General features: G+C 36.9%; 2 protein-coding genes across 14 annotated transcripts in view; both read left to right on the top strand.

The window, feature by feature from the left end:
- The window catches only part of LOC110459365 (dnaJ homolog subfamily B member 6-like), a 67,817-nt gene extending 53,394 nt beyond the window's left edge, over positions 1-14,423 (top strand). For 10 of the 12 annotated variants that reach the window (XM_021511659.1, XM_021511587.1, XM_021511627.1 and 7 more), the window contains exons 6-8: positions 3,457-3,663; positions 8,520-8,642; positions 9,284-14,423. In XM_021511659.1, the coding sequence (XP_021367334.1) occupies positions 3,457-3,663; positions 8,520-8,642; positions 9,284-9,380 (427 nt within the window). In that variant the 3' untranslated portion in view covers positions 9,381-14,423. The remainder of the gene's footprint in view (positions 1-3,456; positions 3,664-8,519; positions 8,643-9,283) is intronic. The other 2 variants (XM_021511676.1, XM_021511666.1) reach the window with 1 other exon arrangement.
- Positions 12,879-14,423, top strand: LOC110459351. Of its 2 annotated transcripts, none has more exons than XM_021511567.1 (2): positions 12,879-13,651; positions 13,722-14,423. In XM_021511567.1, the coding sequence occupies exons 1-2, from the start codon at positions 12,898-12,900 to the stop codon at positions 13,898-13,900; spliced, it is 933 nt and encodes a 310-aa protein (XP_021367242.1). In that variant the 5' UTR covers positions 12,879-12,897; the 3' UTR covers positions 13,901-14,423. The 2 variants fall into 2 exon arrangements, with proteins under 2 accessions (XP_021367242.1, XP_021367250.1); XM_021511575.1 differs by having other exon boundaries at positions 12,879-13,660; positions 13,731-14,423.
- Positions 14,424-27,284: the final 12,861 nt, after the last annotated feature.

The following is a 27,284-nucleotide window of genomic DNA, read 5'->3' as shown; positions in this document are numbered from 1 at the left end:
GCACAATGAAAGCCCAAATGTGGAAATTCACCCCAAATAATCCAAAATGATTTCAATGGAAAATTCATAAACTGTTTTGTGGTAAATTTTTAGAACAAGTCTATGTAAGTTATTTTAGAAAATATGATAAACACTTAATGCAATCAGATTGATATAAATAAAAAAAGAATGATAAAATACAGCATATGTTGTTTCATAAGGACCTTAATTACTAAAATTACACAACATTACTAACTTTCCCTCAATGATAAAACAAAAATTAGACTTGACAGTTATAAATGCTATTGAGTGTGGTCAGCCCGTCCATTGGTTGGAGTCTTAGAAGGATAGGAAATAAGTTGTCTTTTTGAAACTACAACATTCACTTCAATGCATTCTGTTTACTGGGAATTTTTTGCTGCAGTTTTAGATTTGGCCTTTTTCGCCCATCCTAATCAGGACAAATTTAGCGAACATTTATAAACAACATAACTGACATAGAAATTTAATGTAAGGGGCAAATTTAATACCAGTTATTGGGTGGAAATGGATTTTACCGTCAAAGGGTGATTATTTGACTGGACAAAATTTTCCCTGTATACAGCAAATCTAAAAAATCGGAGCAAACTAGGGACTGGTTTTCTTATGTTTATTGGTGTGGTCTACCGGGTTTGCCCGAACATTGGGCGTCATCAAGGCCTGTATAGAGTACATAACACTACATCTGTATCCCCATGAAAATAAGATATTTGTAACAATTGTATCACAGTGAAACTACTTTGTTCGCAAAACATCTTTTTTATCATGAAATACAATGTTCATAATACATCAATTCAATAATTGCATTGCTCATTTATAGTTACAGAGTAAGGCAAATAACAAAACATCTGTTTCTACTGTAAAATGTTGACAGCAATACATTTGTCTTACCATGAAGCTTAGATGTTTACAACTCTGTGTTACTCCCTACCAAGGAAGTCTAAAAAGTTGACTGCGAGGAGATATCGTGTTAGTGATTTCTTGGTGTGTGTGTCTCCATGGTGTTAAATATTATAAATGACAATATTTCGTCTTTTCGTATTGCAGAGTTATCTTCTCTTGTGAGCAGGTATTGAACGTTACGTCATTTGTTTGTGAGAGAAACGTCATCAATTTTTGAGAAAACGACGTAATTTTCTCACACAAACCAATGACGTAACAATCAATACCTGCTCACAAGAGAAGCTAACTCTACGAATACGCAAAGACAGAATAAGTGTTATAAGAATCACAAAACCCATTTTTTTCCACTAGACGACCAATGTAGTTTTAAACTTGTGATATGGCTTGGTCCTGGTTAAAACTTAATCTAATCATGGACTTATGTGTAGTCCCGATTTGACAGATGTCATACTGCTGGGCAAGATGAGAATATTTGATCAGCTGTTTCAGTGCTGCAGTCACTTGAATGGCAACAGTTCTTGAATGTTACCTGTAATTAAAATCTGCCATAAATTACAGGTAGATAGGATGTTTTACCTGGATCTGAGTTTCATTTCAGGATATTTTTCTACTGTCTCATTTACAGTTTATTTAGCCATCAGACTGACAAATCTAGAGAATATTTGTTAGCCTGTGAAATACAGTGCCCAAACTGGAAAACACCTATATCTACTTTCAAATTAGCACTGTCCCCTATACAAGTATTTCCAACAAATGTGCTGATCAATGAAATACTAATATAATCAAAATGATTTTAATAATATCTGTAGATTCTTGAAATCATTGAAGGACAAATCTTTCCTTTAAGATTGATCATGAAAACAAACTATTATATGGCCCTTCCCTAGTAAACTGGTCTTAGATAGTGTTGTTTGGGGAGTTATAATGTCTGGGCTATCAGTATGTATTAAACCCCCACTAACATGAACCTTGTGGGTCCAGACAAATAGTGACATGGTGTTTAATGAATCTGAGGTTGGAATGAAGTAACAATTCTGCCAATATTTAGACTCATTTACATCCAGCAGTTAGGATATATGTAACTGCAGTTAGGATATATGTAACTGATACATCCAGCAGTTAGGATGTATGTAACTTATACATCCAGCATTTAGGATATATGTAACTGATACATACAGCAGTTAGGGTATATGTAACTGATACATCCAACAGTTAGGATATATGTAACTGATATATCCAGCAGTTAGGATATATGAAACAGCAGTTAAGATATATGTAACTGATACATCCAACAGTTAGGATATATGTAACTGACACATCCAGCAGTTAGGATGTATGTAACTGATACATCAAGCAGTTAGGATATATGTAACAGCGGTTAGGATATATGTAACAGCAGTTAGGATAGATGTAACAGCAGGTAGGAGAGATGGAACAGCAGTTAGGATATATGCAACAGCAGTTAAGATATATGTAACTGATACATCCAGCAGTTAAGATATATGTAACTGATACATCTAGCAGTTAGGATGTATGTAACTTATACATCCAGCATTTAGGATATATGTAACTGATATATCCAGCAGTTAGGATATATGTAACAGAAGTTAGGATATATGTAACAGCGGTTAGGATATATGTAACAGCAGTTAGGATATATGTAACAGCAGTTAGGATATATGCAACAGCAGTTAAGATATATGTAACTGATACATGTAGAAAGACAAAGGAAGATTGATGAATATTTGCAACACTTGGTATGAAATAAGATAAACTACACACTGCTCTACTCAGAGATGTGTAGAATGCACTACCCAAAGTATACCATGTAGTTCACAACATAACTAACTATAGACAGTTATGTATAAATTACATTTGTTGTCAAGTCAAATTTGACAAAAAATTGAGATGGATGAAAGTGAAGTAATTCCTTGTATGACCGAGATATTTGTTACTGATTGAGAACCATGTAAGTCTATATGTGGTTGTTAATCTGTGCCAATTCTGACTGAGTTGTCTTTCCTGGAAGAATTGATGCTTGATGATTGTTTTTCCTGAAGGAAGTTGAACCATGTAGTCTCTTTCTAATCATTACTTGGAAGTGATGATCAGTGACTGATTTTCATATTTCCACAGTTTTAGTATTTTCATGCATGACAGTACCTTAGTGCATGATGGGAAACAATCCAATTTATTTATTAATTTTTGGCATGGTATCATTCTCTTTCGCCAATTTTCACATAATCACCCTTTCCTTATACACGCTGCATGGTGTTTTGTGCATTTTCTTGCCTGAATCAGTTGAAGCTTTTTCCTGTTCCCTCATATAATCAATCCATCCTACAGTGGGCAGGGTTTAGTACTTAACTTACCATGGAAACATAGAGTAGACAACCAATAACAGGAGAGCAATAGGTAACCATAGTAACTCAAGGTCAGTAGATGGTGAATAAGGTGAGAGGTTTCAATTACAATAACCCAAGTAACAAAAGGTCAGGGAACCAGAAAGAGTCACGGCAGATGGTGGTGTTTCAGTCGGAGACCTACGAGGGGATACAGGCGCAGGGATAGGATGGACTTGGCAGGACAATCATCGTCACGGCGACCGAGAGAAAGGATAGGAATGGGCCATCACCACCCAGCTGGTCAACAGTTTGGTGTCTTCCAAATGGGATTTCCACTCAGCTTTGGATTTTCCTCTATGTTTGACGATCCTTTTGGACACTTTCATAGACCGCCAGGGTAAACCTTTTCTAGATAGACTGTTGTTATATAGTTTGGTATTTAGATTTCGGCCCTATATTTCCACATTGACCAGTCTCTCCTCAGGTCAATGTTGGATTTCCTTTGATATCATCATTCTGTACCCATACATTGATTATAGATAGTGACCTCAATTTTCCCGATTTCCAACATTTCTGCACTCAAATATTTCACAATATACCTCTCTCTAAAACATGAAGGTATATTTGAATCTGTCATGTATTTGTATAAATGTAAAGATAATTTCTTGTTTCTTTCTGGGAAGCAATTCTGCTTTTGTTTGTTCAAAATTCGTATTTTCATTGAAAAGTTCCAAACATCCTTATGTTAGCTGCTAGAATCATTGTTATTCAATGAGACACTCCTATCTTCCCATTGTAAGTTAATAGTTAGGATATGTAAAAATTGAGAATGTCCTACAATCCCTTTGTTAGCTAACTGGTAGGATATGTAAAGATTGAGAATGTCCTACAATCCCTTTGTTAGCTAACTGGTAGAATATGTAAAGATTGAGAATGTCCTACAATCCCTTTGTTAGATAACTGGTAGGATATGTAAAGATTGAGAGGTCCTACAATCCCTTTGTTAGATAACTGGTAGAATATGTAAAGATTGAGAATGTCCTACGATCCCTTTGTTAGATAACTGGTAGAATATGTAAAGATTGAGAATGTCCTACAATCCCTTGGTTAGCTAACTGGTAGGATATGTAAAGATTGAGGATGTCCTACAATCCCTTTGTTAGCTAACTGGCAGGATATGTAAAGATTGAGGATGTCCTACAATCCCTTTGTTAGATAACTGGTAGGATATGTAAAGATTGAGAATGTCCTACAATCCCTTTGATAGCTAACTGGTAGGATATGTTAAGATTGAGGATGTCCTACAATCCCTTTGTTAGCTAACTGGTAGAATATGTAGAAATTGAGAATGTCCTACAATCCCTTTGTTAGATAACTGGTAGAATATGTAGAAATCGAGGATGTCCTACAATCCCTTTGTTAGATAACTGGTAAAATATGTAAAGATTGAGAATGTCCTACAATCCCTTTGTTAGCTAACTGGTAGGATATGTAAAGATTGAGGATGTCCTACAATCCCTTTGTTAGATAACTGGTAGAATATGTAGAAATTGAGGATGTCCTACAATCCCTTTGTTAGCTAACTGGTAGAATATGTAAAGATTGAGAGGTCCTACAATCCCTTTGTTAGCTAACTGGTAGAATATGTAGAAATTGAGGATGTCCTACAATCCCTTTGTTAGATAACTGGTAGAATATGTAAAGATTGAGAATGTCCTACGATCCCTTTGTTAGATAACTGGTAGAATATGTAAAGATTGAGAATGTCCTACAATCCCTTTGTTAGCTAACTGGTAGAATATGTAAAGATTGAGGATGTCCTACAATCCCTTTGTTAGCGAACTGGTAGGATATGTAAAGATTGAGAATGTCCTACAATCCCTTTGTTAGCTAACTGGTAGAATATGCACTCAAAGGGAACCTACTAAAACCCCACTGTCGGCTAACTGCTAGTATATTGTATTCAATGAAAATGTCCTACAATCCCTTTTAGCTAATTGCTGGAATATGAATACACTTGTATGATGAGAGTATTTGACCATCCCTCTGTTAGCTGAATGTTATATTAGTCACTGTTCAGGAGCTGTATTTACCAATCAGTAGATGTCTTGGTAGTGATAGACTCTAGCCAGTAGATAGAGTTGTAAAATCAATCATCACTGGATATATTGGAGAATGTACTGCTATGTAATGTAATGTATTCCATTCACATGCTCAGTGATTGCCGTTGATGTAAAGAAAACACTTTTGAGAATCAATATATAACATCATTGCCTATATTTATAATTTTGGATTTTTTTTACTAAAATGAAATTCAACATTTGGCCAAAATTTGAAATGAATAAAAATGAAGTGCCTGTGAATTATAAGCACAAGACAGGTTTTGTTTTTATCCCACAAGACTGTTGCTGTATAATTCCTACATTTCATTCAGGAATATCTTTAGTCAGGACTTTAATAAAGGATACATTCTATAAATGCATGGGGTATCAATCTCCAGGATATGGTTTATAGAAAGAGAATTACAAATCAGGGAAAGAAATTTGGGCTGCACTTCCTGTCAAGGTCAAATTATATCTTACTTGGTTGAGTACAGCTGGTTCATATATGTTCTGTTCTTGACCTTGGGAGGCAAATGACTCTAGAATATATAAGTGGACAGCTACAGTATAGAGTACAACATTGTCATTCGGTACTTATTTTGTGTGAGAAATGTGCAACTCTGGAGTATTTTTTCTAGAAACCAAAGTGTCCTGGAGACTAGTACAGCTTTAATACACTGTAGTGTGGATGTATTGTCGGGATACTCGTGTTCCTGTATCAAAGTATGCTCAAATAATTTATTGATAGTTGCTTTAACACCAGACCACTACAAACAAAATGTTTGAAAAAATGAAAATGTTGAAAAATGTGACACTGAAGATTCAGATGGTGTAGGGGTTCTACTTAAGTTTGTGTATTTGAATTTGAAGAGAATAGTCTCCCTTGAACCTGCATCAACAATATTTATATTTATATCTTGTATGTTTAGCACAACATTCATTACCCTCATAATTATATGGAAATAGCATGTCTTAGTGTTGTTCTGATGAATCAATTTAATTGCTGATCAGTTGTTTTACCTCTGACTATAATTAATCGTGATTTTCTAGGATCGATCATGGTTTGGCTATAACGTGAAAGCATTAAACATTATAATTGAGACTAGGACCCAAACTAAAAATTGATATTAATTAGCAGCTTTAATAATAAGTTTTACCTTAAACTACATTCAAACATCATTGCTACCTATAGCTATGAGTAGTTAAGAGTATTCACCGTATTTTACCCATTTTGATGAATAAGAGATTGATCAGAGATTTTGAAGTGATTTCCAACACGAGCATGTCGCAGTCGGTCTGTATGATGTATTTCTATAGAATTATCTGCCATTGCATATTGAGGATCTAGGTCATGGTCACCACAACTGCTACATACGTTGTACATTTATATAGATAGACTTCCTGTGCATTACAACAAGTTTTATTTTCAAAAAGAAATCTGATTGTCCAATTTTTTTCCGTCTACATGCAGTTGACTAGAAAACATTAAAAAATACCTAATAAGATTTAAATTTAAATTCACTTGTGAATAATTTGAAAGTATAATAAAGAAAAACAACGTTTTAAGTTGCATTTAAACATGCACAAATTTCTTTATAATACACATTTCAGCATTTGGTGAATTAGTGACATGCAACCATAAAAAGTGATGTGTGCACCTGGGGTTATCTGCCCTTTGTGAGGATGTTGTTGGTGTTGAGATAAGCATGGACCAGTATATCCCTTATATTATACCACTGTGTTTCCTATTGAATCACCTAGTGTGGCATCATTTACACCTCGACCTTGTGTGACTGTTGAAATCCGGGGAAAGTCATTAAAATATAAGAGGTCTTGGTAATAATGACTTACTCTAGGGTGAAGTAATTTACCTGTAGTAATTATAGGTCAAAGTTCATAATAATATATTGACCTCAAATTCTTATTTCAAAATTAGGTCAGAAGTCTTTTAGGCATATAAAATATGTTGACATTCATTTGGATCAGTGAAGTGTTAACAGGATTATCTACTAGTTTGAAGCCTGCATTCCATGTTTGCAGACATAAGAGCTGTTCATAGGTTTTTGATCCATTATATGGGACTTGCTATGTCCAACGATTTTTTCACAAAATTTAATGATGTCAAATTTCAAAATGAATGTAGTGGCTCATTCATTTGTTAAGAAATTAAATTGAAATTCTTAACTGGTCAACGAGATTGATTCCTATTGAATGGAAAACAATTCTCAGGACTTTCACTATTATTTACCATTTACCAGGAGATTTGTTGATTTGGACAGTCCTATATTGTATTCATTATGGCTTTAATTACTACTGATATTGTACATGTGTAAATAAATTGCACAAAATGTACTTTACCTATCTACCTTATTTGCAATTCTGAATGTTCTATCCAAAAGTAGATTTTGAGTTTGTGTACATATGAAAGAGATCAAATCGCCTTATAGACATGACTTTCTATCCACATATTTATACACGAGGCTGTATTTAAACATGTTCAAGTTAACAATTGGAATGCACACTCAATCATTGGATGATCTGTTACAGTGTATTTATGATTTCCTGGTTGAATAGCGACAAAGATGTAAGGCAGTATATTTATATAGTGTGGTCTGTTAGATTATCTCCCCTGCACCACATATCCCTTTATAAACTTCACGTTTAAGGTTCAATACATTTACTTGCGTATTTCACTGACAATAACAAAACTGAGAATAAGAATAATGTGGATTATTGTGAACAAATATCTCTTCTTAATGTTTTTGCCGATTTAAACAATCATTGCCCGATGTTTTATTGATGCTTAGTGATGGTGGTACATTTTGTTCATGCTAGACTGCAATACTGCCTTGATGTTAAGTGGAATATTAGATACTCCATGCCAGTGATGACCACGTTCTTTTTCCTGATGAATGGACTATAACCCGTTTAAAAGCAATTCAGGATTATTCCTAATTTAACCTTCACTGCAGAAATTGTTCGTTTGCAGACATGGACTTCATATGTGACGGTAAAGAGGATGCTAGCAAAAGCAAGTTAAATCAAATAATGTACTCAATCTAGGAACACATAGTTTATGGAAAAAATTCCAGGAATGGAAAAGGATGATATTTTTCGTATGGCTAATCTGATCCCAATTTTATTATTTCAGATTTTTGCAAACAAGCACATCTTTTGGCGGGCCATATTCTGGTCATGGCAACAATGCCGGTAACTTCAGGTCAACTTCCACAACAACTAAATATATCAACGGTAAACGTGTCGTAACAAAAAAGTGAGTATACTGATTGATGCACACGTATTAAGTAAGTACTCATAAAATTTTCATTTCTGGGCAAATTGTTAGAAAATATGATTACACAACCTTCTATACAAAGCTCTGGCCTTGTGAGGGATGACATTTACAACTTTCCAGTTGGTGTATAAATATGTCAGCTAATGAGTGGGGGAAGCTGTCCATTTATAGATTATTTTCATTTTGTGGGTTTTCTTTATTGAGTTTCTGATTGAAATAAACAAGTTTTTATATCTTGTTGCATTTTAATGTTGTAATCAACACAAAACAACTATTTATCTTACCAGGACGATGTCACAAAATAAGTGATGACATCACAAGCTTCCTCACCTTTTGTTGTGTTCCACTTACACCAGTCCAGTATTTTGTTAAAATCACACTGAGTTTGAATATAAGGATTGAATCCTGTTCAATTGAGAATCATGGATATAAACCCCTATGGGTCCTGAAACAAATTTGATATGGTCTTCTTTTTTGCAATCAATATGATTTTCCTCAAGATCCATTGAGATTATACCCCATAAACCTCAACAGACAATGATTTGATCCTAAAATATGTCTCTTGATGAAACTTTTTGGTATACAGTAAAAAGTAATTACGACGATTATTATGTTTGTAGAGTCGTAGAACATGGCAAGGAGACGGTAACGGTGGAAGAAGATGGCGTGCTCAAGTCACATGTTATAAATGGAGAGCAACAGATGTTGGCTTACTGAGAGGATAAAGGGACCATGCCTCAGTGCGCAACACGGGCGTGCCTAATACCACGACGACGACGGAAGAGACTCAAGCCTTCTGTGTTACACTGTGCATATTACTCTACTATTATAACATATATATTTATAACAATCTGTCAACTTCATTGAGGGCCCTAGATCTCTCATTTGGGATATACAACCAGTAACTTGTCGAACAACTGAAAATCTTGTCCAAGCAGAGATGAAATACACATTTCTGAAAAGTATAAGTTCTGCTTTGTGAATGTGTTATTTCAGGTTGAATCAAGTTTAAACAAAATTTGTTTGTGACCAATTTCAACTATTGAAGTGAATTATTTTCTTTCCCATATTTTCATTATGGATATTTTGAGGCCTGTACATAGACATGTATAAGTGTATTGTAACATTGAAAGTCCCAAAGCTTTGAATATATTTACAAAATATATCTTGTCCTATTTTTTCTGGGGTAACATGTGCTTGGACAGTGTTGGTGTGACCTGGCAAAGTTTATTAGTGGATATGATCAATTTGTGTCCAATCGGATACTCAGCGGGACAGTATAACAAATAGGTCAGATTAGACAGGGTTCTAGAACACATAGACAATGTCAGAAATACAGCATCATGTTGGATACGATAGGGTGTTGTAATCCCTTTGGGTCAGATTATACAAGTTTTTCAATACAATTTCAAAACAAACCGATCTTGGAGTATAATCGTGGGTTGACATGCAAAACCACATGATGTACATATATATTATAACGAAGGTTAATCGGTATAGACTGATCTAAATGGGACTTTTAGGGTTTCCGTGCTGTGTTTAATCACACAGCTTGCATCATTCAAGCCACATCTCATAGGTTGTGATTCATGCTGCGATACACTTTTTAAAAATCAATGAGACGTCATCATAGCGACATCATTGACAACCAATCATTTGTGTTTTAATTCAGTTAACCTTTCGTCTGCCCCACCCACTTTTACATGTTTCGCTTTAATTCTCCCTGACAATGTCTCGTCATTATATTGTGGTCTTACATACTTATTATGTTATAATTTTTTAACATTGTAATCTCGAAATCTGTTGTTCCTGTTCACACCACTGGGAAAATGTTTGAAATATCTCTTAATTTGACTTTGTAGTAACAAATTACAGTAAGCGGCTATTTAGTCAAACTTGGTTATAAAACTTATAATGCAACTTCTTGTCCAGAAAAAAATGGCATTAAAAGGGGGGTGGATGATCAACATGATGTATTGACGGCAACATCAAGGAGTTGTTCTGAAAAAAAGGAAAGCAGAGGTGACCTGAAATCTGTCGTTGGATTGTGGTGATCAATTTCTCTTATAAATACTAAGTGAATATTCTACTTTGTAGTAAGTAATTTTCTTGGCTATAAAAGTTTGTGAATTTGTATCTAGAACCTATTGCTATGATTCAATGTTGTCACATACTGGTAGAGTAAACAACTGCATGTTTTGAAATGTTTTGTTGGATTCCTTTTGCTTTTTTCCCCTACTCGATAACTTATATCATCAGACATGAAAAAAAAAGAACTAGGATGATTAAACCTAGCCTGATACACTGTTAATGATCGTCCAATTTTTTCAAAATATTAATCTAAATTTTTTAATTGTTACGGATAAATAAAAAAATCACAAAATTATATCCTCTGTAGTTTACAATCTCTATAATATATTCATTGTGTTGAGGTAGAACTGTTTTTGTTGAGTAGGTAAGAGTCCCTGTATGTATAGTATATCTGGTACACTATGTAGCTACCCGGTGTATTGTGTTTAGTAGACTAGACACCTGTGGGTATATAGTGTATATCTACGATATACAGAGAAATTTTCCACCTTTCATACACCTTTTCTCCGGTAGCTTATGTAAAGTGTTATGTCTGTAGACTTAGTTTGTATCACAAGAATATATGAATTTTTGTTCCGTTAATAAGTTTTTAAATGGCAAGCATATAGAAAAAAAATACTTTTTTTTTTTTTAATAGACAGGTAAATAATTTTTGCATGAATACAATTTTTTCAAAATTTCTGTAATACTATTTTCTTTTCTGCATCCTTATTCAGTGAGAATTAGAGATTAGATTTCGCCAAAAAAGGGTCATGTATGTACAAGACAAATTTAATCCTTGAAAATATAAGTAAAATAATATTTATTGTAGACAAAACATTACTTTTAATAGTTTCCCTGTACTAACCAGTGTTATATAGATTTAAGTTTTATTGACTAAGAGAATATTTTTTCCCTTTCTATGCCATTACTTTAGCCTTAGCAAGCCTAACATGTATGAATAAGATTGGACTAGTTTGGTTCAGTGTAAAGAAAAAGTGCCATGTGGTTAACAAGGTAACATTCAAATATTAGTACCTCGTATTTTATCGCTTAATAAAGGTACATTCGATCTATTTAGGGCAATCATAAATCAGGAAACTGACTCTTCCCTTGAGGAAATGGAAAACATGTACTTCTATATCCAGTAGGCATAGCTGTACATTTATATAAGCGTGTCAGAGATTGAAAGGAAAAAAGATAAATACCTGAACAAATACTTGTTTTTCTTCTATTTGAGAAACTTATTATTCAGTCATGTACAACTGTCTCGTCAGAATTTGATGCAAGGACTGTTTTATCTACATGTGTGAAGCTGACCCGAGTAGAATTGGCTACAGTAATATTGAAACGTATTCTGTACTGGTACCTCTGAACTGATCATTTCAAACTGCTATCTTTTAATTTGTTGTTGAAAAAAACATCTATGATTTGATTTGCAATCACCTATTTTTGTTTTGGACATGTTAAAAATCGAGGTAGATTGACATGTTATGGCTGGTAGTTCAGCCCTATGCCAGTAATACCCGACACCAGGGAATGAATCAGTCATGGTGGATGTCGACAGTGAATCTGTCGACCAGATTGTAGTTTTATGTTGTGAATTTAGGTGTGCATATCAGAAAAAGGAATTGTGTATTTAAGTATTAATGTATTAATTGTATTGTTATAAATGGAGAAAGCTATTTACAGTATACCAATGTTCAAGGGAGTCTACTCACTTTGCAAAATTCTGCAAAAGTTTAGGTAGGTTGTATCATATGTGTACAGTGCTGTATAATTTACAAATATGCCGATTTATGTGAACAGTGAAACTTTGCTTTACTGTCACCTAGCTTCAAGGACATCTACAATAAATGACAAAATGTTATACCCCTAAAAAATAGTTTTGCAAGTCTTAAACATCAGCTTTTCCTACCCATTCTCATATTTAATCAAATTACCCTTTTCCTGTCTTCAGAGACCAATTTCTCTGTTCATACGTTTACAGTGTACTTAAATTGTGTGTCTGTATTCCTAAAAGACTGCCTGTCTGTCCGGATCTGTATGGGGTCGTTGTATACCTGTCTGTCCGGATCTGTATGGGGTCGTTGTATGCCTCTCTGTCCGGATCTGTATAGGGTCGTTGTATACCTGTCTGTTCGGATCTGTATGGGGTCGTTGTATGCCTCTCTGTCAGGATCTGTATGGGGTCGTTGTATACCTGTCTGTTCGTATCTGTATGGGGTCGTTGTATACCTCTCTGTCCGGATCTGTATGGGGTCGTTGTATACCCGTCTGTCCGGATCTGTATGGGGTCGTTGTATGCCTGTCTGTTCGGATCTGTATGGGGTCGTTGCATGCCACTCTGTCCGGATCTGTATGGGGTCGTTGTATACCTGTCTGTCCGGATCTGTTTGGGGTCGTTGTATGCCTCTCTGTCAGGATCTGTATGGGGTCGTTGTATACCTGTCTGTCGGGATCTGTATGGGGTCGTTGTATGCCTCTCTGTCAGGATCTGTATGGGGTCGTTGTATACCTGTCTGTCGGGATCTGTATGGGGTCGTTGTATGCCTCTCTGTCCGGATCTGTATGGGGTCGTTGCATGCCTGTCTGTCCGGATCTGTATGGGGGTCGTTGTATACCTGTCTGTCCGGATCTGTATGGGGTCATTGTATGCCTGTCTGTCCGGATCTGTATGGGGTCGTTGTATGCCTGTCTGTTCGGATCTGTATGGGGTCGTTGTATACCTCTCTGTCCGGATCTGTATGGGGTCGGTGTATACCTGTCTGTCCGGATCTGTATGGGGTCGTTGCATGCCTGTCTATCCGGATCTGTATGGGGTCGTTGTATACCTGTCTGTCGGGATCTGTATGGGGTCGTTGTATGCCTCTCTGTCCGGATCTGTATGGGGTCGTTGCATGCCTCTCTGTCCGTATCTGTATGGGGTCGTTCTACACCTGTCTGTCCGGATCTGTATGGGGTCGTTGTATACGTGTCTGTTCGGATCTGTATGGGGTCGTTGTATACCCGTCTGTCCGGATCTGTATGGGGTCGTTGTATGCCTCTCTGTCAGGATCTGTATGGGGTCGTTGTATACCTGTCTGTTCGGATCTGTATGGGGTCGTTGTATACCTGTCTGTCCGGATCTGTATGGGGTTAATATTAACATGTTTAAATGTCCTTGACCTGGTCTTTGGCCTTGAATCTCTCTATCCCTACAGATATTTGTGATCAGGAAGTCAGTAGTTTTGTTGTCAAATGTGTGTGACATATGATTCGCAGACAGATATCAGCGATAGGGTATTCCATGTGTATCATATGTAAATTGTTTTGGTATAGGTTTGACTTGTGGCTATGAATTTATAGTAATTATTTGTGTATCTTTTCCGTAGCTCATCAAGTCATCCCTGTAATGTGTCGTGGTACTGTTGAGATGTCTGGTGCGACGGACGGGATAGAATTAATTATCGGTTTCATTGTGGATATTATTTCCTATTTTATATTCCTCCTTACAATCTACAAGGATGATAGGTTGAGGAGAATTTTTAATCACTATTATGCATTGACATAATCACATTCATATCATATTTGTTTATTGTGATCCATTTATTTTTTTCAGAATTAATGTTTTTCGTATAAAGTGTCAGTTTGTATGTATGTTCATATCTTGTTCTGTTATTTCAGAATAAAGAGTTGCTATGTTTTTTACGTCATTATTTGTGTTTTTTATTTCACGATTTACAAAGAAAATTGAAACTCACTTTGAATGCTGTTTGAATTTTCACACTTTCTGGCTAATTCCAAATTACTGTTGAATCTGTAAACTTATTCAATCCTTTACATTTAAACTGGACTTTCCAAGTCTTAATTGGTAAGGTGCAAATGTGAGATCAGGGGTGAATGGTATGGCAAGCCAACTTAACATTTATTCAAGGAGCAATGTCGATCCTGTATTTCATCGAATTATATAAGATATCTTATATAGCATATGAGATATCTTATATCCTATATGAGATATCTCATATAGAAATTAAATGAGATATCTCATATAGAAATTAAATGAGATATCTTATATAAGTATATAAGATATCATATATACTATATAAGATATTTTATATCGCATATAAGATATCTCATTTAATTTTCTATATAAGATATCTCATATAATATATTAGATATGTCATATAGCTATATAAGATATCTTATATAATTGAAATCTCGTTGCTATATAAGATATCTGATATAGAATGAGATTTTGTGGCATTAAAAACCAGAAACTAATTTCTCCCTCGAGAATCATTCGGAGCACATTCAGGATTGCATTGGAGACTTCATTTTTGACATTTTGTTAAAATCTCGTTCCTATATAAGATATCTTATTTAGTAACAAGACTTTAATTATATAAGATATCTTATATAGTATATGAGATATCTTATATAGCTATATGAGATATTTTATATATTATATAAGATATCTCATATACTTTATAAGATATCTCATATAATATATTAGATATGTCATATAGCTATATAAGATATCTCATATGCTTTATAAGATATCTCATATGCTATATAATATATCTCATATACTATATCAGATATCTCATATACTATATAATATATCTCATATACTATATCAGATATCTCATATACTATATAAGATATCTTATATAATATATAAGATATCTCATATACTATATGAGATATCTTATATACGATATAAGATATCTTATATGGTATATAAGATATCTTATATGGTATATAAGATATCTCATATGCTATATAAGATATCTCATATGCTATATAAGATATCTCATATACTATATCAGATATCTCATATACTATATAAGATATCTCATATACTATATAAGATATCTTATATATTTTTTTGAAATACAGGATCGACATTGCTCCTTGAATAAATGTTAAGTTGGCTTGCCATAGAATGGGTTAAAGGGAAATGTGTTTCTGTTACTGAATTTTGTTATATTATCTCCACAAAGTTATAAATTGCCCTGTGAGCATATTTCCTTTGAAGTTTCATTAAACACAGGAAGCCATTCGTAAGGTATTGCCACAGAAGAATTACAATAATTGGACCACAGGCTTAAACATGGCATACACCACATTGTCTAGTCATGTTTCATGTATAAGCGGGTATTTTAGACAAGTAGTAAATTAATTCATCTTTGAACCATCAAAGTGTGCTTAACGTTTTAACCGGTCATTATGTGGCGATACACATCTGTGAAGCCGATCAGAACTGATACAGGGAACAGGAATTGAATTTTACCATATTTGACCTTGGCCTGTGTGCTATAAATTTGACCTTGAACCTTTCTGTTCACAATATAGCACACAGAACATCAATACACTTTTCAAAAAAATAGTCATTAAAAGGCTATAATTTGTCCTGTATTATCAAGGGCAATGAAGTCTTTGATGAGCATTGGTATGGAAGCAAAAAGAAGAAATCTTAAACTGATATTTACATTGAAGCATATTTCTTGAAAAGGTCATGTTCAAAATTCCAGTTGCACTCTCTTACATTCCGTGACATGAACCTTGAATATTGAGGATTGTGAAGGTCTACATGTTACTGGGCAAAGTTCTTTGTATGTGTCCATTAGCCCTCATGTGTTTCTGGAGATTTATTTTTATTCTCAAATGTTCATTAAAATCCTGCAACGAGAAAGCAATTTTTTCAGATCTTCGTGAAATCCAGCACCGGGACAGTATTGCTCTTCTAAAATATTCATTAAATCTGTCAACGGGAAAGCAATGCTCTCGGCAAATGTTTGAACAGCAAACGTAGCGCGGCGAAGACAATCCTCTTCTCAAATGTTCATCAATTTTGACAGCAAAACTTGAAACCTTTTACTCAAATCTTAATCAAGGTTGGCAGAAGGAAGGCAATTCCGGCACCAGGAAGGTAACTTCCCAAAGGTTCATGAAATCCAGTAAGAGGGAAGCAATCCTCTTCCCAAATGTTCATCAAAACTGGCAATGCTCTTTTCAATTGCCGAAAACGATGCTTTTCTCAAAATGTCTTTAAAGTTGACAGAAGGAAAACAATGCTCTTTTCGTAAATGTTGAGCAAATCCGTCATCAGGAAGGCAATGCTCTTCCTAAACTTTCTTGAAATGATCGTCAAATCATGAACCGGGTAAACAAAACTTCTCAAAAGTTCACCAAATCTTGGATCAGGAAGGAACTGCTCTTCTAGCTTGTCATTTGTCAAATCAAGCTCAACTACCGTAGTAATGGCAGACATCTTTTCAGTTCTAGATTATAACTTTTGATACAGACAACAAAAACGATCACCAGAAATAATGTGTTTTACAAAAAAACGATCCTATTCCATCGCATACCTTAACAATAATCTGACTGACAGTTTCCTCATTCTGATATCGACGTCTTACATCGGATTATTTTTTTCTTTCAATTATCAATGACAATAAATTGTTTCTTTTAAATTAATGTGAACTCTGCGAAAATGTGAAGATTTATATGACACTGCACTTTAAAACTTTAAAATTAATATTATGAAGATCCAAACGTATGTAGATCTAGGTAGTTATTTATGCATCAGAGGCAATTTATCAAGTTGTTCAAAGCGCTATCAGGTGCAGTCTCTAAAAACGGTGTTTCAATAAAAAATAAAATCATCTTAAATAAAATAACAGGATATTAACAAGGCAATCCATCGTCCCCAACCGGTAATGATTTCTATATTTAACAAACGGTACACTTATGTCAGGATGTACCTACTGTTAGGAAAGTATCCTGATACGTACTACTCTGCAATCCGCCATCCCCAGATGTCCTTGTACACAAAAAGTGGTTACTCCAGGTGAAAAAGCATAGAAGATATGCCACAGACAATTTTTTTTTCTAAAGTTAAGGTCAAAGGTCAAGTCATTTGGCACAGTGACCAAATTCTTGCACTCTGCACTCCGCCATCCCAAGATGTCATGGTACATCAAATCTGGTTACTCCAGGTGAAATAATATAGAAGATATGCCCCAGACAAACCATTTTCAAAAGTTAAGGTCAAAGGTCAAGTCGTTGGTCACAGTGACCTAATTCTTGCATTCTGCACTCCTCCATCCCGAGGTTGTCCTGGTACACCAAATCCGGTTACTCCAGGTGAAATAGTATAGAAGATATGCCCCAGACAAACTATTTTCAAAGGTTAAGGTCAAAGGTCAAGTCATTGGTCACAGTGACCTAATTCTTTCACCCTGCACTCCTTCATCCCAAGTTGTCCTTGTACACCAAATCTGGTTACTCCAGAGTGCAAACCTATAGCCCCCCACCCCGGGAACCGGTATTTATTATATTTTACCGTTTTAGAGTCTGAATTGTTCGATCAATTTGACCTAGATCGTAATTTTCAGAATTTAAAGGATCGGAGGGGGAATGGGTGATCAATTAACAGGTTTGTGAGTTTGAACAGTTCAATGATTGATCAGCAATATTTCTTTCAATTTTTTTTTTTTTTGACAAAATCAAGATCGATTTGATATAAGGGACATAACTCCGGTACACCTAGAACGGAAATCAGAGGAATCATTCCTATAGGCACAAAAGATTTGTCAGTTATAAAGATACACAATATGATCATTATGAGATTCAGCGAATGTTTAGAGTTCTCTCTTATCCTTCAATAGTAGTCATTTTTGCTATGACATATTCCACGTGTGCAGAGAGCGAAAATGCGCGGAACCCTTGGATATCGAGGATGAAGTATGAACCGATTACAATTTAATGTGTTACTTGCGTTCTTCTCCATTTCTCCGTCGTTGACTGTGCCACTCTCTGTCTTCTCCATCCTCCATCGTTGACTGTGCCTCTCGTTTTCTTCTCCATTTCTCCGTCGTTGACTGTGCCACTCTCTTACTTCTCCATTTCTCCGTCGTTGACTGTGCCTCTCTCATTTTTCTCCATTTCTCCGTCGTCGATTGTGCCACTCTCTTTCTTCTCTATTTCTACGTCGTTGACTGTGTCACTTTCGTTCTTCTCCATTTTTCCGTCGTTGACTGAGCCACTCTCGTTTTTCTTCATTTCTCCATCGTCGACTGTGCCACTCTCTTTCTTCTCTATTTCTACGTCGTTGACTGTGCCATTCTTTTTCTTCTCTATTCCTCCGTCGTTGACTGTGCCATTCTGTTTCTTCTCTATTCCTCTGTCGTTGACTGTGCCACTCTTTCTTCTCTATTCCTCCGTTGTTGACTGTACCAGTCTCTTTCTTCTCCATTCCTCCGTCGTTGACTGTGCCACTCTCTTTCTTCTCTATTCCTCTGTCGTTGACTGTGTCACTTTCGTTCTTCTCCACTTCTACGTCGTTGACTGTGCCTCTTTCTTTCTTCTCTATGTCTCTTTCGTTCTTCTCCATTTCGCCATCGTTTACTGAGTCAGTCTCGTTCTTCTCCATTTTTCCGTCTTTGACTGAGCCACTCTCGTTTTTCTTCATTTGTCCATCTTCGACTGTGCCACTCTCTTATTTCTCTATTCCTCTGTCGTTGACTGAGCCACTCTCGTTTTTCTTCATTTGTCCATCTTCGACTGTGCCACTCTCTTTCTTCTCTTGTCCTCTGTCGTTGACTGTGCCACTCTTTCTTCTCTATTCCTCCGTCGTTGACTGTGCCTCTCTCTTTCTTCTCTATGTCACTTTCGTTCTTCTCCATTTCTCTGTCGTTGACTGAGCCACTCTCGTTTTTCTTCATTTCTCCATCGTCGACTGTGCCACTCTCTTTCTTCTCTCTTCCTCCGTCGTTGACTGTCACTTTCGTTCTTCTCCGTTTCTACGTCGTTGACTGTACCATTCTTTTTCTTCTCTATTCCTCCGTAGTTGACTGTACCAGTCTCTTTCTTCTCCATTCCTCCGTCGTTGACTGTGCCACTCTTTCTTCTCTATTCCTCCGTTGTTGACTGTACCAGTCTCTTTCTTCTCCATTTCTCCGTCGTTGACTGTGCCACTCTTTCTTCTTTATTCCTCCGTCGTTGACTGTGCCACTCTCTTATTTCTCTATTCCTCTGTCGTTGACTGTGTCACTTTCGTTCTTCTCCATTTCTCCATCGTTGACTGAGTCACTCTCGTTCTTCTCCATTTCTCCGTTGTTGACTGAGTCACTTTCGTTCTTCTCCATTTCTCCGTCGTTGACTGAGTCACTTTCGTTCTTCTCCATTTCTACGTCGTTGACTGTGCCATTCTTTTTCTTCTCTATTCCTCCGTCGTTGACTGTACCAGTGTCTTTCTTCTCCATTTCTCCGTCGTTGACTGTACCAGTCTGTTTCTTCTCCATTTCTCCGTCGTTGACTGTGCCACTCTTTCTTCTCTATTCCTCCGTCGTTGACTGTGCCACTCTTTCTTCTCTATTCCTCCGTCGTTGACTGTGCCACTCTTTCTTCTCTATTCCTCCGTCGTTGACTGTGCCACTCTTTCTTCTCTATTCCTCCGTCGTTGACTGTGCCACTCTTTCTTCTCTATTCCTCCGTCGTTGACTGTGCCACTCTTTCTTCTCTATTCCTCCGTCGTTGACTGTGCCAGTCTCTTTCTTCTCTATGTCACTTTCGTTCTTCTCCATTTCTCTGTCGTTGACTGTGTCACTTTCGTTCTTCTCCATTTCTCCGTCGTTGACTGTGCCACTCTTTCTTCTCTATTCCTCCGTCGTTGACTGTGCCACTCTTTCTTCTCTATTCCTCCGTCGTTGACTGTCACTTTTGTTCTTCTCCATTTCTCCGTCGTTGACTGAGTCACTTTCGTTCTTCTCCATTTCTCCGTCGTTGACTGTGTCACTTTCGTTCTTCTCCATTTCTCCGTCGTTGACTGTACCAGTCTGTTTCTTCTCTATTCCTCCGTCGTTGACTGTCACTTTCGTTCTTCTCCATTTCTCCGTCGTTGACTGTGTCACTTTCGTTCTTCTCCATTTCTCCGTCGTTGACTGTGCCAGTCTTTTTCTTCTCTATTCCTCCGTCGTTGACTGTACCAGTGTCTTTCTTCTCCATTTCTCCGTCGTTGACTGTACCAGTCTGTTTCTTCTCCATTTCTCCGTCGTTGACTGTGCCACTCTTTCTTCTCTATTCCTCCGTCGTTGACTGTGCCACTCTTTCTTCTCTATTCCTCCGTCGTTGACTGTCCCTTTCGTTCTTCTCCATTTCTCCGTCGTTGACTGTGTCACTTTCGTTCTTCTCCATTTCTCCGTCGTTGACTGTACCAGTCTGTTTCTTCTCTATTCCTCCGTCGTTGACTGTCACTTTCGTTCTTCTCCATTTCTCCGTCGTTGACTGTGTCACTTTCGTTCTTCTCCATTTCTCCGTCGTTGACTGTGCCAGTCTTTTTCTTCTCTATTCCTCCGTCGTTGACTGTACCAGTGTCTTTCTTCTCCATTTCTCCGTCGTTGACTGTACCAGTCTGTTTCTTCTCCATTTCTCCGTCGTTGACTGTGCCACTCTTTCTTCTCTATTCCTCCGTCGTTGACTGTGCCACTCTTTCTTCTCTATTCCTCCGTCGTTGACTGTGCCACTCTTTCTTCTCTATTCCTCCGTCGTTGACTGTCACTTTCGTTCTTCTCCATTTCTCCGTCGTTGACTGTGTCACTTTCGTTCTTCTCCATTTCTCCGTCGTTGACTGTGCCACTCTTTCTTCCTATTCCTCCGTCGTTGACTGTGCCACTCTCTTTCTTCTCTATTCCTCCGTCGTCGACTGTGCCACTCTCGTTCTTTTCCATTTCTCCGTCGTTGACTGTGCCACTCTCGTTCTTCTCTATTCCTCCATCGTCGACTGTGCCACTCTCGTTCTTCTCCATTTCTCCGTCGTTGACTGTGCCACTCTTTCTTCTCTATTACTCCGTCGTTGACTGTGCCACTCTTTCTTCTCTATTACTCTGTCGTTGACCGTGCGACTCTTTCTTCTCCATTTCTCCGTCGTTGACTGTGCCACTCTCTTTCTTCTCTATTCCTCCGTCGTTGACTGTGCCACTCACGTTCTTCTCCATTTTTCCGTCGTTGACTGTGCCACTCTTTCTTCTCTATTACTCCGTCATTGACTGTGCCACTCTCGTTCTTCTCTATTCCCCTGTCGTCGACTGTGCCACTCTTTCTTCTCTTTTCCTCCGCCATTGACTGTGTCACTCCCGTTCTTCTCTATTCCTCTGTCGTCAACTGTGCCACTCTTTCTTCTCTATTCCTCCGTCGTCGACTGTACCACTCTCTTTCTTCTCCTTTTCTCCGTCATTGACTGTGCCGCTCTCGTTCTTCTCTATTCCTCCGTCATTGAGTGTGTCACTCGCGTTCTTCTCTATTCTTCCGTCATTGACTGTACCACTCTCTTTCTTCTCCTTTTCTCCCTCATTGACTGTGCCGCTCTCGTTCTTCTCTATTCCTCCGTCATTGACTGTGTCAAACTCGTTCTTCTCTATTCCTCCGTCATTGAGTGTGTCACTCGCGTTCTTCTCTATTCCTCCGTCATTGACTGTGTCACTCGCGTTCTTCTCTATTCCTCAGTCATTGACTGTACCACTCTCTTTCTTCTCCTTTTCTCCCTCATTGACTGTGCCGCTCTCGTTCTTCTCTATTCCTCCGTCATTGACTGTGTCAGCTCGTGCAGCTCATACACTATCGCAATGGATGTTCAGTCTTTTTAAAATTAGACTACAATATTACTGCGAATTGTAAAATCAAAACAACAATTGACAATTAATAAATAATAATTGTAATACAGAAAATTAACGGTAACAATAGACAGCAGATTTAGTGCCTCCCCTTTATTTGGGCGATATGCAAATTCATATGGATTGCAATATATGTTAAAATCAAAGGGATTTGTTTCACTTTTTTTCTCGAATAAAAACATCAGCTAGAATTTTAAAGTATGATGTTACAATTGTATAACCATAGTCAGACATTGGCACTACCTTGTAGGTCGTATATGATCATCACTGGTTTCAGAGAAACAAAAAGTCACAGAACTATCCTCTTTATTGTTTTCATTTAATTTTCGTTGCGTATACAATAACTGTGCAAACAGAGCTGTCCTTTTCTACTTTTTATTTATTCCGTTTTTATATCTATTTACATTGTGGTAAGTATGGCGAATTTATATGAGATCATGTTTACCCACTCACACTACCCTCCTTATCGGTCCATCCAGTGACGTATACATGTAACGTCTGTGATCAATCGTGCTATTTTGTGACCCAACCTACCTTCGCGGTGGATCTCCGAGAGGGAAGAGGGCAGGGCCTCCATGAGCTGACAGGTCACGTGCCATTCCCTAGGTTCGCCTATCTAAACTGTAAATCACTTGTGTATTACAACATCTACAGGTACACACGAGGGACCATGTGACTGGACAACCCGACTTTAAATGCTATTTATAACCGTTACCAAATAGCCCTACTATTCACAAATATGGGACCACCAGTTACTGTGTCACAAAATAGCACGTTAGCATTCCATGCTTGGTGGAGCGTAACAATTCCTTTCGATGAGGTGGGGATCCTTTGGGGGTACACATAATCTGCATCTGATTGAATTTGTATACATATTGTTGGGATGACATTTTTGTCGAATGTTGCTTTCAACAAAACGTTTTACAGCTGTATTCCCGTAGACACATCTGAAAGGGTCGCAACACATTCAGTATATCGTACGGCCCTTTATCTTCATTATGCGTGTCCCAACCTAATACATGATTGTATAAATAGATTTTATTACATATTATTTAATAAAATAAATCCATACATATTAGCGTTATTCTAGTTGCTGTGATATATATGGGATATTCTTGGCTCTGGTTTTGATGAATAAGAGTCATTCTGAATACCAGCTAACAAATATTTCCACTAGTGAATTTTAAAAAAATGTGGAAACGGGTCATTATCCACGAATGGAATATTACTGACCTATTCACCAAGACACCAAGACACCAATATTATTCTGTTTATTTGCTTTTAAATATGTGAACAGATTTTCCACCTTCCTCTTGAACGATGGACAAGGATCGATTGCTGTATGGTTGATGTGCATGTAACACGACCTAACTCAGTCATGCCTTTACGACAAACAGCCACCTGCTTTCTAATTGGTTGGTTTAGTGTGAATATAATATAATCTATTGTTATGTAACAGGCTTTATAATTATATATATATAGGATTAAGCTCGCCAAGAAGCTTCGCCCTAGAGGGGATAGCTCAATGGGTAGAGCATCCTCGATACTCCAGGGGTTACGCTTACTTTCGCTCTCTACACCCCTGGAATATGTCATGGCAAAATTGAAGGCACAAAAATAGCTGTTTGATTGGTCTCGGGAAACAATTCTGACCAATCGCTAGGCTGATATACAATGTACATTGAAGATTACAAAGGAGAGACGCTCGACTTCAAAGCCTGTCAAATTTTACCGTTACACAGCCGCGAGATTCTTTTGATGTATATCAAAGGATCGAACTAGTCTTCTAGTCTCATCAACAAGGTGGCGCACACTCAGCCTTCAATTTTGCTATGACATATTCCAGGGGTGCAGAGAGCGAAAGTGGGCGTAACCACTGGACATCGATGATGTGGGAAGAGAGGCGGACGAGGAAGCTGGGGTAACTGGTTCGATCCCGGGTGGAAGTTCCTTACTCGATCTCTGTCCTGTTAAATCTTACTAAGTGATACAGTCAGTGTAATTCCTGTTAAATCTTACTAAGTGATACAGTCAGTGTAATTCCTGTTAAATCTTACTAAGTGATACAGTCAGTGTAAGTCTTGTTAAATCTTACTACGTGATACAGTCAGTGTAAGTCCTGTTAAATCTTACTAAGTGATACAGTCAGTGTAAGTCCAGTTAAATCTTACTACGTGATACAGTCAGTGTAAGTCTTGTTAAATCTTACTAAGTGATACAGTCAGTGTAAGTCCTGTTAAATCTTACTAAGTGATACAGTCAGTGTAAGTCTTGTTAAATCTTACTAAGTGATACAGTCAGTGTAAGTCTTGTTAAATCTTACTAAGTGATACAGTCAGTGTAAGTCTTGTTAAATCTTACTAAGTGATACAGTCAGTGTAAGTCTTGTTAAATCTTACTAAGTGATACAGTCAGTGTAAGTCTTGTTAAATCTTACTAAGTGATACAGTCAGTGTATGTATGTCCTGTTAAATCTTACTAAGTGATACAGTCAGTGTAAGTCTTGTTAAATCTTACTAAGTGATACAGTCAGTGTAAGTCTTGTTAAATCTTACTAAGTGATACAGTCAGTGTAAGTCTTGTTAAATCTTACTAAGTGATACAGTCAGTGTAAGTCTTGTTAAATCTTACTAAGTGATACAGTCAGTGTAAGTCTTGTTAAATCTTACTAAGTGATACAGTCAGTGTAAGTCTTGTTAAATCTTACTAAGTGATACAGTCAGTGTATGTATGTCCTGTTAAATCTTACTAAGTGATACAGTCAGTGTAAGTCCTGTTAAATCTTACTAAGTGATACAGTCAGTGTATGTCTTGTTAAATCTTACTAAGTGATACAGTCAGTGTAAGTCTTGTTAAATCTTACTAAGTGATACAGTCAGTGTAAGTCTTGTTAAATCTTACTAAGTGATACAGTCAGTGTATGTATGTCCTGTTAAATCTTACTAAGTGATACAGTCAGTGTAAGTCCTGTTAAATCTTACTACGTGATACAGTCAGTGTAAGTCCTGTTAAATCTTACTAAGTGTTACAGTCAGTGTATGTATGTCCTGTTAAATCTTACTAAGTGATACAATCAGCGTAAGTCCTGTTAAATCTTACTAAGTGATACAATCAGTGTAAGTCCTGTTAAATCTTACTAAGTGATACAGTCAGTGTATGTCCTGTTACATCTTACTACATGATACAGTCAGTGTATGTATGTCCTGTTAAATCTTACTACGTGATACAGTCAGTATATGTCCTGTTAAATCTTATTAAGTGATACAGTCAGTGTATTTCCTGCTAAATCTTACTACGTGATACAGTCGGTGTAAGATTTAGCAGGACATACACTGACTGTATCACTTAATAAGATTTAACAGGACTTACACTGACTGTATCACGTAGTAAGATTTAACAGGACACACATACACTGACTGTATCACTTAGTAATATTTAACAGGACTTACACTGACTGTATCACTTAGTAATATTTAACAGGACTTACACCGACTGGATCACTTAGTAAGATTTAGCAGAACATACATACACTGACTGTCTCACTTAGTAAGATTTAACAGTACATATACTGACTGTATCACGTAGTAAGATTTAACAGAACATACATACACTGACTGTATCACTTAATAAGATTTAACAGGACTTACACTGATAGTATCACTTAGTAAGATTTAACAGGTCTTACACCGACTGTATCACTTAGTAAGATTTAACAAGACTTACACTGACTGTATCACTTAGAAAGATTTAACACGACATACACTGATTGTATCACTTAGTAAGTCCTGTTAAATCTTACTAAGTGAGACAGTCAGTGTATGTATGTCCTGTTAAATCTTACTAAGTGATACAGTCAGTGTATGTATGTTCTGCTAAATCTTACTAAGTGATACAGTCGGTGTAAGTCCTGTTAAATCTTACTAAGTGATACAATCAGTGTATTTATGTCCTGTTAAATCTGACTAAGTGATACAGTCATTGCATGTATGTCCTGTTAGATCTTACTAAGTGATACAGGCGGTGTAAGTCCTGTTAAATATTACTAAGTGATACAGTCAGGGTATGTATGTCCTGTTAAATCTTACTAAGTGATACAGTCAGTGTATCACGCGATGCAGTACAAGGTTCCTTCTGTATTTTACATTATGATTATGATACAAGATGTTACATTATCCAAGAAGCTAGAACTCTTTTGGCAGAAACTCCTCGGTTGTTATCGACTGATGAAATCAACGAATTGAAACAAGAATGGGTTCCAAAAATGTTTGCGCCATTTTGTGGCTACGGTAACGTGACGACATTATTTTGTTCTCGACGTCTTTTTGCCCGTCGCTTTTGTTCGATACAAGTTTTCGGGAAACAAGTTGAACAATAATACAGGAGATTTTGACTAAAATGTTTTGTAAAAAATGTAATATGCATATTAAGATTTATAGATTTTATTTATAATAACTGTTATACCAAACATAATGTGTTAAGACCAGTTGAAATTCGTACAATAAATGAGTGTCGATGTGGCCGAGTCACATATAGCCCTCCACCAATGGGTCGCCGGTTCGAAGCCAACATGGGGCAGTCACCAGGTACTGGTCACAGGTCGGTAGTTCTTCTCCGGGTACTCCGGTTACGCCACCACTCAAACCTGACACGTCCTTGAATTATCATAGCTGTTAACAAGACGTTAACACAAACAAACAATATAATAATGAAGAAAATGGAAAACAGCTTTTTCACAATGTGCAAAAAAAATAAAGCTAAACCATCATAGGTATACGATTCACATCTGCAGAAGTGATTTGATATGCTAACTTTATATTTATTTTGTAATTGCTGTTGTTTAACAGTGGCGGATCCAGAGGAGTTTTTTGGCCTTCAGACCCCCCCTCCCCCCCCC

The sequence above is a fragment of the Mizuhopecten yessoensis genome, unplaced genomic scaffold (assembly GCF_002113885.1).
Source record: "Mizuhopecten yessoensis strain PY_sf001 unplaced genomic scaffold, ASM211388v2 scaffold1313, whole genome shotgun sequence".
Lineage (NCBI taxonomy): Eukaryota > Metazoa > Mollusca > Bivalvia > Pectinida > Pectinidae > Mizuhopecten > Mizuhopecten yessoensis.
The sequence above is the reverse complement of the archived record's forward strand: the minus strand, read 5'-3'. Positions and strand labels throughout refer to the sequence as shown.